Below are 17,732 nucleotides of genomic sequence, written 5' to 3' on the forward strand. Positions count from 1 at the left end.
TGTTCCTGAGAGTCCCCCTTTCCTCATTGAAAATAGGACAGTGAATAGTATTTGCACTCATGTGATTGTTTTAGAGGTTTAATGGTTAAAGGTATGAGTATGTGCTGTATGAGCTGTTTAGTTACTCAAGATGTAAAAGTGTGAGTTATTTTCCTTATCACGCTTAGTACTCTCATGTTAGTATAGTACATTAAAATATTTGAAGTGGTACTCCTTTTCAAGGAAAATATTCTAGTGTTACATAAGACATGGGATACATGGATTGTTCTCAGTTTGTGAGATCGCAAATGACATTCATGTAATAAATGAGAATGTTGGACAATTTTTCAATCCAATAATTTATTGCATTATCTCTTAATTCTGGCTGCCCATTAGAACCACTGCCCATTAGAACTATAAAAGAGTGCCTGTGCCCCAGCATACTCTGGTGAACCAGAACTTCTGAGTTGGAACAATGATACAGGAAGCAATGAAAAGCAAAACAAGGAAAAGTGGCAACTTGTTTTAGTCTCTATCAGTGGGCTGAAGTTCACTTGAAAGAGCTGTTAAAGTGCATCACACCCACATGGTGGAATACAGGTCAAGGTACATGTAATGAGCAGGAAGTCATTATAAAAGCCTGTGGTTGCCAGCTCCCACTTGTCTCGGGAAGAAGAGGAGGCTCCATGGATCCCACGGTGGTGCTGGTGCTTTGTCTCTCCCTCTTGCTTCTCTTTTCACTCTGGAAACAGAGCCATGGGCGAGGGAACCTCCCGCCTGGTCCCACTCCTCTTCCAATTCTTGGCAACATCCTACAGATAGATTTTAAGAACTTAACCAAATCCCTAACCAAAGTAAGTATGCATTATTAATGCCCAGTAATTTGTGTTAATAGTTAAGCTCAGATGTAAAGATAATATAATTCTAAAGGCAAATAATTAAAGTAATTTATTTAAAAGCAACCCTCACCTATAATTCAAATTATTAATGTGTTGGTATCAGAAGTAGCTGAATGAAATATTGCATTTGGCTAGTGCAAAGACTTTAGTTTTTTTTTTTTTTTTAAAGATTTTGGGCTCCCCAAGAAACTGTTGAATTGAGCTGAACAATAAGATACTGGACTCTATGCATGGCATATGCTTGCATTGAAAGAAACAAGACAAGATTTGAACTGTAATACTGAAATAAGGTGGAGCAATCCGCCATGGGGGGAGGGCATGAAATGAAATGCAATAAAAAAATGTAAAAAAATTTAAAAAAGATTTATTTATTTTTGTTGGAAATACGGATATACCTAGAGGAGGAGAGACAGAGAGGAAGATCTTCCGTCCGATGATTCACTTCCCAAGTGACTGTAAGGGCCAATACTGCGCTGATCTGAAGCTGGGAGTCAGGAGCTCTTCCGGGTCTCCCACGTGGGTACAGGGTCCCAAGGCTTTGGACCATCCTTAACTGCTTTCCCAGGTCATAAGCAAGGAGCTTGATGGGAAGCTGGGCCGCCGGGATTAGAACTGGCTCCCATATGGGATCCTGGCACGTGCAAGGCGAGGACTTTAACCACTATGCTATTGCACCGGATCAGAGACCTTAGTGTTTTAAGGTGGAGTCAGACTCATAAAATCTAGTGCTTTTAGTTTGTTTAGTTAGTGCTTTCTAGTTTGTTTCACACTTTTTTACTAATGATTTTGTGTCCTAAAAGTCAATGACAATACAGTGTTTTGTGATTGTTGATTTTAGTGAAAAACCATCTAATATTTATTTATTCCTTTTATTTTATTTTGAGAACCAAGAGAATTAAACCACAGGGAAGCAAATTATTACTAATTTCCAGGAAAACTCTATGGTTCTTCAGTACAAATGAATAAATGAAAGAATGAGTTAATGTCTTTTGGATGGTAAAGGAATGCTTTCAGACCTGCACAAAGACACCATCTGGGACAGTGAATGCACAGTAGGGGTCAAATTATCTTTACACCATGTCTGTGTGTTCTTGCTCTGCCTCAGTGGTGCCCCCTTTTCTGTGTTAGTATCATCCATAGGTTTTTTTTTTTTTTACCCATAGATTTTAAATTAGGTTTATTGCATGAGCATAAATGTGGACACCTGCTATGTAGGTAATCCGAAGCATGTGGCACTGCTGCTGTGTGTTGGTTCAGACTTGAACACTGAATCCTGATAAGGTCTCAGGCATCAGTGTCTGCCAAAACACAATTTAAATGTGAGACTTCTATGTGTTAGTCATGGGTAAACAAATTGTAAAATCTTAAATGCTCTCTCTTTTTTCTGTGAAGTAAAGCAAGTAGCCCTTGCTTTGGTTTTGACTATTTGTGATAATCTGACACTGATTTCCCTTGCTGCAGCATGGGTGTTGGGAGCCACCAAGTATGGATGTGTTGTAATCTTCAGCATGTTTGTGCATAACTTCCAGAATGTTGATGTTGTAATTGACAGAACAGGATGATTGACAGGAAGGTGTTCATACCAGCTCAGTGATGCACATAATGTAAACCAAGTGAGAACTTTTCTTTCCTCCCTCAGCTGTCTGAAGTCTATGGCCCTGTGTTCACTGTGTATTTGGGCATGAAGCCCACTGTGGTGTTGTATGGTTATGAAGCAGTGAAGGAAGCACTAATTGACCTTGGAGAAGAGTTTTCTGGAAGAAATATTCCCCCAATGAACGAAAAAGTTAATAAAGGATTAGGTCAGTTTTCATATGCGTGTGTTCATTTGTTTGTTTATATTTGTGTTCACATGCATATGTTCATTGCCTTGTATTCCCATGTTTGCATGTTCACAGATGTGTTCAGGAGTGTTCACATGTGTGCCTCTGTATGTGTCTCTTCACATGTGTGTGTGTTAATGTGTGTGGTGGTGACAATGGTGATGGGGTATGTAGAAGTCAGGGGCTCCACTTGCTGAATTTTCAGATGCCAGCTCCCTTTTCCTCTCCTGAAATCCTCCTTTGCTTTCTACTTCTCTTCTCAGGAGTTATTTTCAGCAATGGAAAGAGATGGAAAGACACCCGGCGCTTCTCTCTCATGACCTTGCGGAATTTTGGGATGGGGAAGAGGAGCATAGAGGAGCGAGTTCAAGAGGAGGCCCGCTGCCTTGTGGAGGATCTGAGGCAAACCAACAGTGGGTGACCTTTACATGTCCTCTCTAGTGATAGCCTTGCCATTTCAACTTTTCCTGGTTGTCAGCTCCCTGGAGTTGCAAGGTGTGTTTGGAGCGGAGCCTGGGAACAGTAGCATTGGTGATTGTACAGCACTAGCAACCAGCAAGGGTTGGCTCTCCCTCTTTTTAAAAAGACTTATTTTATTTATTTAAAAAGCAGAATTACAGATTGAGAGGGAATTTTCATCCACTTTTTCTCCTCCCAAATAGTTGAAATAAGCTAGGAGCCAGGAGTTTCTCCCAAGTCTTCTACATGGATGCAGGAAAACAGGCAATTGGGTCTTCTTCCACTTTCCCAGGCATTCTGGAAAGCAGTTGGATTTGAAGTGGAGTAGCCTGGATTCAAAGTGCACCTTATGGAATGCAAGAACTAACTACAGGCATTGGGTTAATCTACTACTCCCAAGCACTGTCTCTTTTTATACAGGATTGTATAGTAGTGGCTGACCATCAGCCAAGCAGTTACCTGGTAGAAAATATCTCAGTGTTATCAGACCCACAGACCAGTGGAAAATGTGTTTTCTTTGGGACATGTCTGGTTATCAGGGAAGCATAACTAAGGCACAGCAGTAGGGAATTTTATTATTAGTCACCTTGTTTATATAACTTATTTTTATAGTTCTTACATCTTGATACACAGATCAACCTATCTAGAGCCCATTCTTTTCAAATGTCTCATCTATCCAACTCACACCCAAGCCAATATTTTTCTGGTAGTGAATTGCTAAGGAATCCCCACTGCCCTGATAAGGCCCAGGGATTTTAAAACTGCTCAAATGATCTAACCAGATATACACAAGCATAGCACTTTGTCTCCTCATTCCTTCCCACCAAGGCTGATATAAATGCTGGGCTCCTGCTTTCCCTGGTTCCTTCCCAACCACACCTGGTGCCACCCTGCATGTCCTCAGGCCTCTTCCTCTGGGAGAACTGTGGAGCACCTCCCTCTTTTCTAGACCCATTATCTCCTGTCCTTCTGGCCTCCCCACATCTCAGGAAAATCAAAATCCCAGGGGCGTTTCAAAGCAGCTGATGTGACGCTGGTCATTTATGCTAATTATTCCGCCACCACAGCCAGCCTTCCTCTATGAAGTGCTTGTCACGGTGCATTGGATTACCTTCTTGGAATTTAAACTTCTCTCATTTTTCATTGTCTCCCCAGTGAAATGAGAGGTTGAAAAACATGTTCTCTCTCTGTTTCTCATTCTCTCTCTCTCATATACATGCACACACAATATTTCAAATTAATAACCTCCAGTTATTACTCATTTTCCGGGTTAAAATCACAGTTGTTATTGAAAACATGATGCCCTGGTGTGTTTTAATTTAAAAAGAACCTGATCAGAGCAGTTAAGAAAACATGTTTTCTATTATTTAATTCACAATCATTTCCTTATAGTCTCTTGATTCAAATCACCTTTAATTATATTTACGATGTGAATTCTGTTTTTTTTTTTTAGGTGAAAAGTTTGTTGATGTCTTGATTGTAACAATTTCACTCTATGTTGCTTATAAAAAAAGAGATAAAACTTTCCTTCACATTATTTTTATATGTAAAATGATGAAATTGATGGTGACATGAAAAATTTATGGCAACAGAGTATTCCGTTGATGCTACGTAGTGCAAAAATCTAGAAACCCACAGAGCACAGGCTTAGTGCAAAGAAAAGGTGTGCAGCCTGGTTAGTGGTGCTGGGCATTGTTTCCTAGTGAGGAAGTACATTTCCTTCTATGTCAAATGTTCAAAAGACAATTTACCTGTGGTGTTTGCCATGTCAGTTCAAAGGAAAGATTTCTACCTTAATTTTAGGCAAACAAATTTTCTAATATTTTTGAATAATTTTTTTGGCTTCCATGGATGTTAGGTGCTCATATTTGTTCTGCCAAACACCAGAATGATGTCAACCCTTTCTCGCAGTGTTCATCTGCACTGTTTCCACATACATTTCCACAAGTATTGAATGTGTATAACAGGTCTCACATTTTGTGCCTTAATTGACTGTTCATTTTCCGGGTAGATATAACTGTATACTGATAACTTGAGTTATTGGTGTCTTAGGGGTGGCCTCTCAGGTTTTCCCTTTGACCTCCAAATAACATTGACTTGGGTCAGAGTCCTGTGCACAGAGGCTGTGATGTTTCCTCTGGCGTTGGGTGTTCCTGAAGATGGAAGACTATCATTCAATAAGGGATGAGGTCAACAGTCCTTTCTGGGAAGGGGAGGAGTGTTGTTCTCAGCACTTTGAAGATGATGCTGATCAGGTAATTCGTACATAGTTACTGTTTTAGAGTCTAAAATCACCTGTGTCTCATAGTTCAAAGTGTAGGAGGTTTGTATGGCTTTTCTAATAGTGCTTAAAAATGTTTCTCATTCTTCAGCCTCACCGTGTGACCCCACCTTTATCCTGGGTGCTGCTCCCTGCAATGTGATCTGCTCTGTGATTTTCCAGAACCGTTTTGATTATAAAGACCAGCAATTTCTTAACTTGATTGGAAGATTAAATGAAAACTTCAGACTTGTTAATTCCAAGATTGTACAGGTGAGATGGTGTTCCCTCTTTCTAATGAAACATTTCCTCTCTTCACTGACAAGCTCAGGATTGTACATTGCAGTGCAGTCTCTGCACTTTTTTTCTTCCTTTTTAAAAAATTTATTTATTTTTTATCAGAAAAGCAGATTTTACAGAGAGAATTAGAGGCAGATAAAAAAATATCTTCCATCTGAGGATTAGCTCCCTAAATGGCCACAAGAGTAAAAGGGAAGGAAGAAAGGAAAAAGGAAAGGAATGAAGGAAGGAAAGAAGGATGAAAGGAAGGATAGAAAGAAGGAAGTAAGAAAGGAAGGAAGGAAAGAAGGAATATAGATAGGTCTTCTGTCTAGTAGGCCTCCAGACCACCAAAGTGTGAGGCAACACCATTCTTCTGCAGCAGAGAACACCAGAGGCAAACTGGTGGTGAGGGATGTCCGTTTATTTGAAACAAGTCACAAGCTTATATTGGGTAGGAAAAGGGGGCTGAAGAAGGGTGGTCCTGACAGTCCTCTCCCAACCAACAATGACATTGTGACTGGCTAGCAGTTATGTCTGTCCCTCTGGACCTTCCAATGAAATTAAGGTCAGGAAGCACAGGAAGCTGTGTCTCAGGGCAAACTTGTTACATGCTGAAAAACAGTATGAATGTAACATTTGACTTCCTAGAGTTGTTTACCAAGGAAGTCCTAGCACAATTTATCAAATGGTAGAGAAGAGAGACTGGGGTGCAGGCCATTGCTCTTGCTGCATGCCCAGTGTGCAGACCAGGTTGGAGTTAGCCAAGACTCAGGGGTTATCCCAAGGACACTATGCCATGTGCCTCTGGCCTCCCACATGGGCTAGGCAGACAGAGATCCAGGGACGATCTTCCACAGAAAGGAGAGAATAAAGGAAGGAAGGGAGGAAGAAAAATGTGAAAAAGAGGAAATAAAGACAGGAGTTGTGTTGGGGCTCTCCTAACCTCACTCTTGACTTGTTGATCAAACTAAACCTTGGATCAGTCACAAGTGAAAGTTCAAGATTTTCTCAAAGCTCAGGATTTACTCAAGTACTTTCTGCTCTCTCTTTTTTTTAATTAAAAATATTTTTTCTCATTTTATTTTTAATAGGAGAGAACTGATAAGGCTCAGACAGGTCAGACAGACACAATGTGTCTGTCCTCTGACTCACTCTTCAGTTGCCCACAACAGCCAGATGTGTGCGCGCTGAAGTCAGGAATCTGGGGCACAGTTGAATTTGTTTTTTCCTTGATGCATGGAGCCAAGTGCTTGAGGCAGCACCTTTTTTCTTCCACAGGCCGCATGACTAGGAAGGTGATAGTAGCAGGTGATTTGGGATGTTAGCAGGGGGGCGCTGATTGGGAATATTTCCCAAATGTAATCTTAAAGTTTACCTAATGCTTATTCCCCCATTCTTGTTTATAAGACCTGTGTTACATTTTTAGGCTATAAATCTGATGCAATGAAAGGAAAAAAAATAACAAAGCTATAACACTTAAAAGACCCTGAGAATGTACATCTAATGGATACTACACTGCATTAAGCAAAAACTAAACTTTTGATAAATTGTGGCCATGATATCTTGAACCAGAAGGATTTCTTGTTTAAGCTGAAGTAAAAGTTTCTTTTGCAGCTGGGATGACTGTTCTGAAGTAACCCATAGCTTTGCTGATAACTGCTTGCTCTCTCTTTCCTGCTAAGAAGTGTAGTCCTTTTCTGCTGTATTTGTGACCCTCTGATACCTGATCCATCACTTCCACCACCAACTTCATAAATCACCATCATTGGAACTGCCCAACCAACTTCCTCCAAAAACACCTCCTGTCATGGGTCTATAATTTTATAGCTGCTGTCATTATAATTTACAAAACCATTATAGTTTCCACTAACATCTTAGGTACATATAAAATTTTACCTTCATCAGAATCATACATTCCTCCACCAATTCAAATGTTTGGTTTCCATATCCTGGATTCAACCACCATAGCCTACTTTGCTGCTGTCACCATCTCCAAACCTTCAATCCACCATAACTCCTCCATAATTTCCCCCTGCTGACAGTATTTCTACCACAATAGCCTTCTGCTCTTCTTAAATTTCCACTGCATCTGCCTACCTCACTTCTGTGTCTCTCATCTTTCCATACTTTTGTAAGTTTTTCTCTCAAATATTATTCTTCTGCATATTCCTAGACAGCATCAACAATAGTCTTCACTGTGTGATGGGTACTGGATTGCAGGAGACCCATTCTGGAAACTGCTCCCTGGTCCCACCCCTTTCCCATCTACCTTGCGTGTTTGAGCAGCCATTGCTGCATCCTCCTCTTCAACACAGGAGTGAGATCAAGAAAGCAAAACCCCAGGAACGTTTCATTTGGAAGTCTGTCAGCACCACAGCATCTGGGAATGTGCCTCGTTTCTCAAAACGTTCTCTTACATGTCTGTCCAGTATATGTTTGCAGTTTGGTAAACTTCCCGACGTACTGGGTACTTTAATGCTCTAATAACCCACATGATTCTCTCCCAGCTCTTCTTCTCTTGGGCTCAGTGTTATATTGTGTGCACCAATTGTGAAATTTTGCCACAGGGTATCCATTTGTCTGCTTCTTTGCACTCTGAGTGAATTCTCAATTAGGGTCATCTTCAAGACGTTGTTTGACAGGTTTGGAGCACAGACACAACCCATTTGTCTGGAACCACAGACCAGAGTCCACTCTGGGAGCAGGGCTGCCTTTGCCAAGACCACTGTCACTTTAGGAGGTAGATAAGACAATGCAAATATTAATGACAGAAAGCTTTTCTGACATTATAATTTACTCTTTCCTGCAGCTTTCTTTTGCTGCTAAAATCCTTTGGCTGTTGTCTACAATTCTGATAAAGCTGATTGGTTGATTTTGTTTGGTTTAACTTACTTTTTAGAGAAATTAGATGTTTGAGCTGTTTGTCCTAATGTTTCTACTGATGTCAAATGGTGAAGAGCCTGAAGACCACATGCTGTTCATATTGTAGTATCATAGATGAGTTCCTAGAAATAGAGTTAAGCCATTTAGAGAACAATTGTCTGGAAAATTATGCTGAAACACAAGCCCTTGACTGATGGTTTTCCCATCAAACCTGACAGCTCGCTTTCTAGGTGGTCCCTCCATGGTTGTCCACCAGTCTGCTCATGTCCCCCCACCTTCATGGAGGGCCCAGGCCCTTGCTGTAAGCTTTTGGTCCTCACATATGTGTCTACTGTGAAACTTAAGAGAACGCTTCCTGAAAATCTCCAACTAGGGGTGTTGAGGAGGTTGAATGCTTGGAAGCAGTAATGCTACCTGGGAACTATGAATGGGTAACAGGATTTGTTTGAGGTTAACTGCTAAAATGATTTGTTAACTGCTAAAATGATTTGTTTGAGATGAATGATTCTTGAAAACAATTGCAGTTTCTCCTGTTGTGAGCTGACACATTTTGTGATACAGAAGCAACTTAAACACTCTAATTCCCACTTTTTCACCCCAAAAATACTGATCAAGATTAATTTGTGTCTTTACAGCTTTCCCATTCACACAATGGTGATCTTGTTCCTGAGGCTGCTTGCTTGTAGTAGAAACAGCAGAGCCTGTCGATCTTTGGCTTTTCTTCTTTCTCTGTTCCTTTACAGAATGTGAAAGATCACATTCATGCCAGTCCATATTTTGAGTCTGTAGGAAAAAGCTGATGCATTAAATGAGAACTGACATGAAGATAATGAAACTAATATTTGTGTAAATAGGTCATTATCATCTTTGATCAAGGGACCAGGGACATTTCCTTTACTTTTCTTTGTCAGCACCAAGGTCTAATTTACAGACAGTCTAATGGTGCTGCTAAAGGCAGAGCTGTTCTTTTGTTTTTTCCCCTTCTATTTAATTTTAAACTTCATGATACAATTCCATAGGTGTCAAGGATTTCCCTTACCACCTCCCCAAATTCTCTCCTTCAACTGATTTCTCCATATTATTACATCCTTTATAAGCACTCTAAGTCCATCATCCTGTTATTGAAGTGTGTCCTGACATTGTTCTTACAAACAGTGACAGACATTCCAGCATCTTATTGTCAAGATACATCCAACAATCTTATTGAGAGTCCTTTGATTTGGATGCAGAGATGCATACTGCACAACATCTTCACATCTGTATGTGCAAGTCTTTATTATGCTGTTATTATATATTCCTAAGTGAAAATCCACAAAAAAAATCAAGAACAGGAATAAAGTTAAAAAATTTACAATACCATGGAGTTAAATAACATGGAATGACCAATGTGTGGATGAAGAAATAAAACAGAAAAGACAAAACCTTGTTGGAAAAAATGCTACTGTATGATCTATGAGTCAATGAAGAATTAAATAAGAGAAAAGAAACTATTTTGAAGAAATGAAAGTAACAACAAAAATATCAAATCCCATGGGTTGCAGCAAAAAAAATTGAAATGGCTATTGATCTTATATTTTGCCTCAAGGTTGCTTTATATAAGAGAGACCATATGGTATTTTTGTTCTTGGGACTGGCTTATTTCACTGAGCATAATGGTGTCTAGTTGGGACCATTTGGTTGCAAATGGTAGAATTTCATTCTTTCCAATGACTGAGTAGTGGTCCATTGAGTAGATGTGCCGCAGTTTCTTTAACCACTCCTCTTTGGGTTTTTTCCATGTCTTTGCAATTGTAGATTGTGCTGCTGTCAATACAGGATGAGAGAACCCATTGCTCATTTAGTAGCATATTATTCAGTTTCCATGTATTTGGATGTCTTCCTGAATGTTTTGATATATTTGTCTCTAATTTCTCTCCATGATGGTCTGAAAAGATGCATGGTATAATTTAGATTTTTAAGAATTTGCTGAGGCTTGTTTTGTAGCCTATAAACTGGAGAAGGTTCCATGTACTGAGAAAAAAACCGTGTATTCTCTATCTATAGGATGAAAGGTTTGTTAGCTATCAGCTAAGTCCATTTGCTCTAGTGCTTGGATAAGTTCTGTTTTTTCCTTGCTGAGTTTCAGTCTTGTCAATCTGTCCACTGATGTTAGTGGGGCATTAAGGTATCCACTGTTATTGTATTTCTCCCTTTAAATCTTTTAATATTTTTTTTACGTGGCAATGCTGCCTGGCATTTGGTGCATATACATTCATTATGGGGATCTCTTCTTGCTTGATGGATCCTTTGATTATTATGTTGTGTCCTTCTTCGCCTCTTTTAATTTTTTTTCACATCAAAGTCTATAATATCTGATATAAGAATGGCTACACCAGCTCATTTTTCCTTACGATTAGTTTCGAATATCTTTTTGTTTCTTTTCACTTTCAGTTTCTACTGATCTTTGTTGGTGAGAGGTGTCTCCTGTAAACAACAGATATTTTAAAAGACAAATAAGAGCTTACATTTTTTAAATACAAAGGAAAGCTTTGCTGGGTACATTATTCTGGGCTGAATTTTTTTTGTGTTTTAGAATCTGAAATATGCCACTCCATTCTCTTCTGGGCTGTAACGTTTCCTCTGAGAGATCAGCTGTGAGTCTGATTGAGATTCCACTGTACGTCACTTGAATGTTTTCATGTTCACATTTAAGGATCTTATCCTTATGTTTGACTGAAGAGTACTTGATTACTATGTGTTGTGGAGAAGATCACTTTTTGGGCAACTCTGTTTGGAGTTCTGTGTCCCTTCTGGATATTGTTTCTCAATTCTTTCTCCATAATAGAGAAGTTTTATTACTTCATTGAATACAGCTTTAACCCCAGTTTCTCTTTCTGCACCTTCTGGAACTCCTGTAATTTTTATATTTGTCCTTTTAGCAATGTCTTAATTCTTGAATAATTTTTTAGCTTGACCCAGTTCTGCTTCCAGCTTTTCGATTGTTTCCCCATTGTGACAAGTAATATCTTCAAAATCTAGATTCTTTTTTTTTTGCCTCATTCATTCTGTTATTGAGACTTTCCACTGAATTTTTAATTTTCTCTATTATGCCTTTTATTTCCAATAGTTCTGCTTGATTTTGTTTCAGTATTGCTATTTCCTGTGTGATGTATTCCTTAAATTTCTTAAACTCCTGTATGTGCTACTCATTGTCATTAAAAAACCTTATAACAAGTGTTTTGAATTCTTTATCCCCCATTTTATTGCTGTCTTCCTTAGTTAACTTTGAGGGTGGTGGAGGCTTTTGTTTCTTTGCAAAGGAGTCTTCAGTAATATTCATTGTGTCTCTGTCTCTTCTTTTGCTCTTGGCCATTGCAGTTTTGATTAGCAGATCCATCTCCTTAGGAATGGTTTCTAAGCTGTGTTACCCATCCGTGCATGGGTCAACTTTATTGATTGAGTTTGGCACCTAAATCTCCATTTGTAGTTGTGCCACTGCTTCTATCAAGTTTTAGGACTGTGTTCTTGTGCTAGGCTTTCAACACTGACTCCCTGTGTAGCTCCAACTGCTGGCTTACCATTCCCCACCTCTTGTGATCCTGTGTTGTGGCCACACCATTGTCTATACAGTCATTCTCCCACTTCTGGTTCAAGCAGTGCCCAGGATTAGAGAGACACCAGCTGTTCGAAATAACTGTGTTTTAGGCTAAACTTGCCTACACCTTCTAGCCATTACGTCCTGGTGCCACCCGGATATATTTTGGGTGATACTTATAGAATGCGACATTGGAACTGTTTTCTTCAGGAGGCTAGTGCAATGCATTGAGCTGGAAGTAATTTTGTTCCTAGTTTAGTGCTTGTACAGCTCAGTGTTTTCCCTGTAGTCCCACAGCCTTTGACCCCATGAACAAATGGTGCCTGATCACTACTGTTTATTTCATGTGCACTTTGCTGTTGTTCCTCCCCTCTACCTTAGCCATTGCCCAGTGCACAAAATGGCACCTGATGTGGCACTGGTAGAGCTCTGGGGCTACTGGCTGTTAGGTCTGGGCTCCACACAAACCCATTATGAACCTGCAGGATGTGAAGTTGGCACTGCTTTCCCTGTGGATCAGTGCAGTGTGCCAGAAATGAGTGTGCTGGCCAGATTCACATTCCCTGCCCCACTATATGAATTGTTGCCTAATGCAGCACTGGTGGTGGTCTGGGTTGTCAGATCCACCCTGCTCCTGCATTGCCTCTTGGAGCTCTTTCTCTGCCCATGGTCATGTAAAACAGATTAGCTGAATGGGCAGTTCTTTGCCTGTGTTCACTTCCCAAACTCCTGCTGAACTCCCTTTCCCACCTGGATGCCACTGGTGCTCTAGTTGCTGCTGGAGCTCTCAGAACAGAGCTGTTTTTATCTAGGACAGTTTTAATTCATAGGTTTATATGTTGTGTACATATCATAAATGTGCTTAAATTACTCTCATAATTGTTTTTTTAAGGTCTGTAATATGTTTCCCTTTATTATTGATTATCTCCCGAGGAATTCAAAACAAACAATTAAAAACACTACTTATATAAAAAATTACGTTTTGGAGAAAGTAAAAGAACATCAAGAATCTCTGGACATTAACAACCCTCGGGACTTCATTGATTGTTTCCTGATCAAAATGGAACAGGTAAAGAGTCATTTCTTTGTCTGCATTATGTGCCTTATTGATAATTTCTGTACTTGTTGTGACTGTTATCATGGTCAGAAATGAAATACATGACCAGGAGTGTAGTTACTTGCTGCATTAATGGATCTTGACTAAGTATCATGGAAGAGTTAAATTCAGTAATTTAACAGAATTTATGGGCTTTGTTTTAGATACTCATTATCTGAAGTCACATGAAATGCACATAGCTGGATTAATATGGATAGCAAACAAGTTAAAAAAATCAAAATAACAAACATAAAGTGAATGTGACCCTGTTTCTATCCTACAAATTTTGGCAGAATGGGATATCAAATTTTAATCTAGCTAGGCTTCTTGAAGATCTGCAAGTTTAAGTTTTTACTAAACTTATGTGAAGGCAGGCACACAGAAGACAGGAACATGGAGAGAGAGAGTGAAAGAGAGAGAGAGAGAGTGAAAGAGCGAGAAAAGAGATAGCAAGATAGATGAGAGATAGGTAGATAGATGAGAGATAGGTAGGTAGAAATTTTGTATCTGCTGGCTCATTTGTTTAAATGACTGTAGCCAATAGCCTTCAAATTTATCTGAGTTTCCCACTTGGCTGCCAGGAGGGAGCTCAAGTATTTGGGCCATCATCTGTTGCTGTTTCAGGTGCATAAGCTTGGAACTGATTCATAAATGGAGCAGCTGGACTCCGATTGGCACCCTGCTATTGGATGCCAACATCTCAATAGTGGCTTAACCTTGTAGTCCACATGCTGGAGCTTGAAAGTTTCATTTTCATTTTCAAATATTTGCAGTGAGGTGCATAAAAGGGCTTTTAGGTGGATAGAAGGGGATGATGAGAGGCTCCAAGGTGTGTGTGGCATATATGTGGAGAGAACACTTACATGGATGTTAATACAAATGGTTTGGGTGTGATAGGCCAAGAACTCCCCATGCCAGCACTGAGGATTGCAGGCTGAGTGCTGGTATGGTGAGTTCTCATTTGATCAGGTATAGAAATGAACAAGAACAAACTTTGAATGCTGGCTCATGTAGAGTAAATGACCCTGGTAGTCTGCTAGAATGATCTGTAAGTTGAGGATGCAACTCAAGGCCTGGCTATGAAATATCTGATTTCAGTATTTTAAAGCTCTGTTTACATACCCTACAGTCAATCTTGGCATGTTTTCATTACATTTCAAAAATAAATCTCATATGGTATAGTAGTTACTTCTATTGCATCTACAATATTTGTGTTTATGGTCTTTTGAGACTGGCTTCCTTCACTTAGCATAATGCTTTGAAATTCATTTACAGTGCATCGTGTTTCTGTATGTCATTTATTTTGAGTTGCGTAATATTCCAATGTAAGTGTATAACCTTTAATGCTTCCGCTCATCAGCTGATGCTCATTGTGATTTCTACTTTTTATTAGTGTAATTCATGTTGCTATGAACATTTTTGTGCCAGGTTTTGTGAAGCTATGTTTCATTTGTTTCAAATATACATTGGTTGTAGAATTGCTGACCAATAAGTTAACTATATTAACCCCTTAAAGAACTGAGGCTGTGCTGGTCCGTTTGATTTGACCAGGAGCAGAGCAGCAGATCTCAGACGGCCAGTGCGAGAACAGAGTGGATTTCATAGCCCAGTCACCCCCCTAGAGCTGAATTGGGCACCATTTTGCGTAATGGGGAAAGGGAAAGGACTGAGCATGCGCTGAGCTGGGAGTGAACTCATTTCTGACTCGGTGAACTGCAACGACGTGGTATTCTATGGGTTCCATCTGGAGCAGGTCTGGGTAGCCCTCAGACCTGACGGCCAGCAGATCAAGAACAGGAGTGGTGATACGTCAGGCGCCATTTTGTACACTGTGGCAATAGCTTTGGGACTGCAGGGGACAACAGTGAACTGCGCATGTGCTGAGCTCACAAGAACTTGCTGAGGTCCGAGACTGCGCTGTCCCTCAGGAAAATAATACTGACTGTGGCATTGTACCAACCAAAATAAGTCCGTGTGGCACCAAGACCTAATGTCCAACAGGTTCTGAAAAGATCAGTGCCACCAACAACCTAATCATAGAGGACACCTGGAGTCTCTAATCCTGGGACCTGCTCCAACCGGAAGTGAGAGAAAGGTTGCAGAGACAACACACAGGTTGCACCCTCATCACAGTATCACAGGAGGTGGAGAGTGGTGAGCCAAGAGCTGGGGCTGTGGAGACCACGGTGGAAATCTGACATAAGAACCCAAACCTGGAACTTGCTGGAGGTTGTGGCACAAGTGGCTGCAAGCAAAGAGTTGTGTACCAACTGCAATAAGTAAAATCGCATTGTAGACCTGTGGGTGACACAGCTTAGAAACCTACCCCAAGGAGAAGACTCTGCTAACCAGAAGTATAATGATCAAGAGCAAAAGAAGAGACAAAAGCACAATGAATATTACTGAAAACTCCCCTGCAAAGCAGCAAAACCCTATGCCAACCTCAGAGTTAACTGAGAAAGACATCGAGAAAATGGGACACACAGAATCCATAAGACTCATTTTAAAGATTCTGATCAACAATGAGAAGCTCATGCAAGAGTCCAAAGAATTTAAGGAAGCCACAAAGCAAATCAAGGCTGATATGTCAGAAATTAAGAACACAGTAGAGCAAATTAAAAGTACAGTGGAGTGTCTCCAAAATAGAATGAAGCAAGCAGAAGAAAGAATCTCAGAATTGGAAAATATTTCCTGTCACCAGGGGGAAGCAAACAAAAAGCTGGAAGCAGAGCTGGATCAGGCCAAAAAAAGTATTGAAGAATTGAAAGACACTATTAAGAGGCCAAATATAAGAGTTATGGGAGTCCCAGAAGGTGCAGAAAGAGAAGCTGAGTTTGCAAATATATTTAATGAAATAATAAAGGAAAATTTCCCTAATCTGGAGAAAGAATTGCAAAACAAGATCCAGGAGGGGCACAGAACTCCCAACAGGCTTGATCAAAAGCGATCTTCACCAAGGCACATGATCATCAAGCTCTCTTCAATTGAACATAAGGAAAAGATCCTTAAATGTGCACGTGAAAAAAATCAATTGACATATAAAGGAATGCCAATTAAGCTCACAGGAGATCTCTCACAGGAAACTCTACAAGCAAGAAGAGAATGGCGTGACATATTCCAGATTCTAAAAGAAAAAAATTGTCGGCCCAGGATAACATATCCAGCAAAGCTTTCTTTTGTCTTTGAAAATGAAATGAAATTCTTCCACAGTAAATAAAAGCTAAAAGAATTTGCCTCTTCCAAACCTGCCCTACAAATGATCCTTCAAGATGTTCTCTTCACACAGAAGAGGAATAGCACCTACCAAAACCAAAGGCAAACAGGAAGAACATCCCAGTAAAATGACAACAGAAGACTAAACCAATGAACAACCCATTTGCTAAAATGACAGGACCAAAGTATCATCTATGTATATTAAACGCTGAATGTAAATGGCTTAAGCTCAATCAAACGCCATAGATTATAGACTGGATTAAAAAACAAAACCCATGTGTTTATTGTCTGGAGGAGACAAACATCAACAAAGATCAGTGGAAACTGTATCACATGGGTTTTGTTGTTTCCTGTTGGTTCATCTCTTCAAAACACTTGCTTCTGATTAAATCATGCAGTAGCATAATTTTCTTCAAGAATGTTCTTGATTCTCATTTCTTCAGCTACACGTTAGTCATTTAATAGCATGTTATTTAACTTCTTGGTGTTGTTAATTTCTTTTTTCTCCCTGATGTTGATTTTGTTTTGTGGCTTTTCATTTAAGGGGATGCATAGTAGCTGTGTAATGGAGACTGTTATATCTAGTAACATGTAACATGTCATTTAACTTCATGGCATTGTCAATTTCCATTTTTCTTTCTATTGTTGATCTTGTATCATGACTTTACATTTAAGGGGATGTACAGTAGCTGTGAAATGGAGACTAATATCCAGATGTGAGGATGCAGTGTAGTATGCATTTCTACTTCCAGACAAAGATGGACTTACAATGAAACTGTTTACTATATCTTGACAATAGGATTCTGGACTCTCTGCCATTGTCCATGCCCGCAATGATGGACATATGACTGAGTATGAAGAACTATACTTTAGTAATGATATAGAGGAACTAGGTGGGGGGGAGGGAATTGCGGAGGGGCTAAGGGAATATGGAGCTGTATTATAAAATGATAGCAATAACAATAAAATGTATATATAAAAAAGAATCGAGGCTGTATCAACCATCTAAATGTGACAGCTAAATATATTAAATGATTAGAAGATAACTTAGGCACAAAATCATATATCGCTTCTTATACTCAGTGTGAGGATTGCAGTTTCTCCATGTCTTTGCAATGCTTCTTATTATTTGTCTTTTCTAATCTAGTCATCCCAGTGACTATGAACGTTCCTTCATTTTGGTTGGAAATTGCTTTTCCCTAGTATATGGTGTGTGGAGTATCATTTCATGATCTTGCTGGTTATATGTACACCTACTTGTAGA

General features: G+C 39.7%; 1 protein-coding gene across 5 annotated transcripts in view; it reads left to right on the plus strand.

Annotated features, from left to right (window-relative positions):
* Window positions 1–665: 665 nt before the first annotated feature.
* LOC101528927 (cytochrome P450 2C14-like) overlaps window positions 666–17,732 on the plus strand; it is a 126,770-nt gene continuing 109,703 nt past the window's right edge. For 2 of the 5 annotated variants that reach the window (XM_004580046.2, XM_004580047.2), the window contains exons 1-5: window positions 666–833; window positions 2,518–2,680; window positions 2,965–3,114; window positions 5,533–5,693; window positions 13,052–13,228. In XM_004580046.2, coding sequence (XP_004580103.2) covers window positions 666–833; window positions 2,518–2,680; window positions 2,965–3,114; window positions 5,533–5,693; window positions 13,052–13,228 — 819 coding nt within the window. The remainder of the gene's footprint in view (window positions 834–2,517; window positions 2,681–2,964; window positions 3,115–5,532; window positions 5,694–13,051; window positions 13,229–17,732) is intronic. The other 3 variants (XM_058672001.1, XM_004580048.2, XM_058672003.1) reach the window with 3 other exon arrangements.

This window comes from Ochotona princeps, chromosome 13 (assembly GCF_030435755.1).
Source record: "Ochotona princeps isolate mOchPri1 chromosome 13, mOchPri1.hap1, whole genome shotgun sequence".
Lineage (NCBI taxonomy): Eukaryota > Metazoa > Chordata > Mammalia > Lagomorpha > Ochotonidae > Ochotona > Ochotona princeps.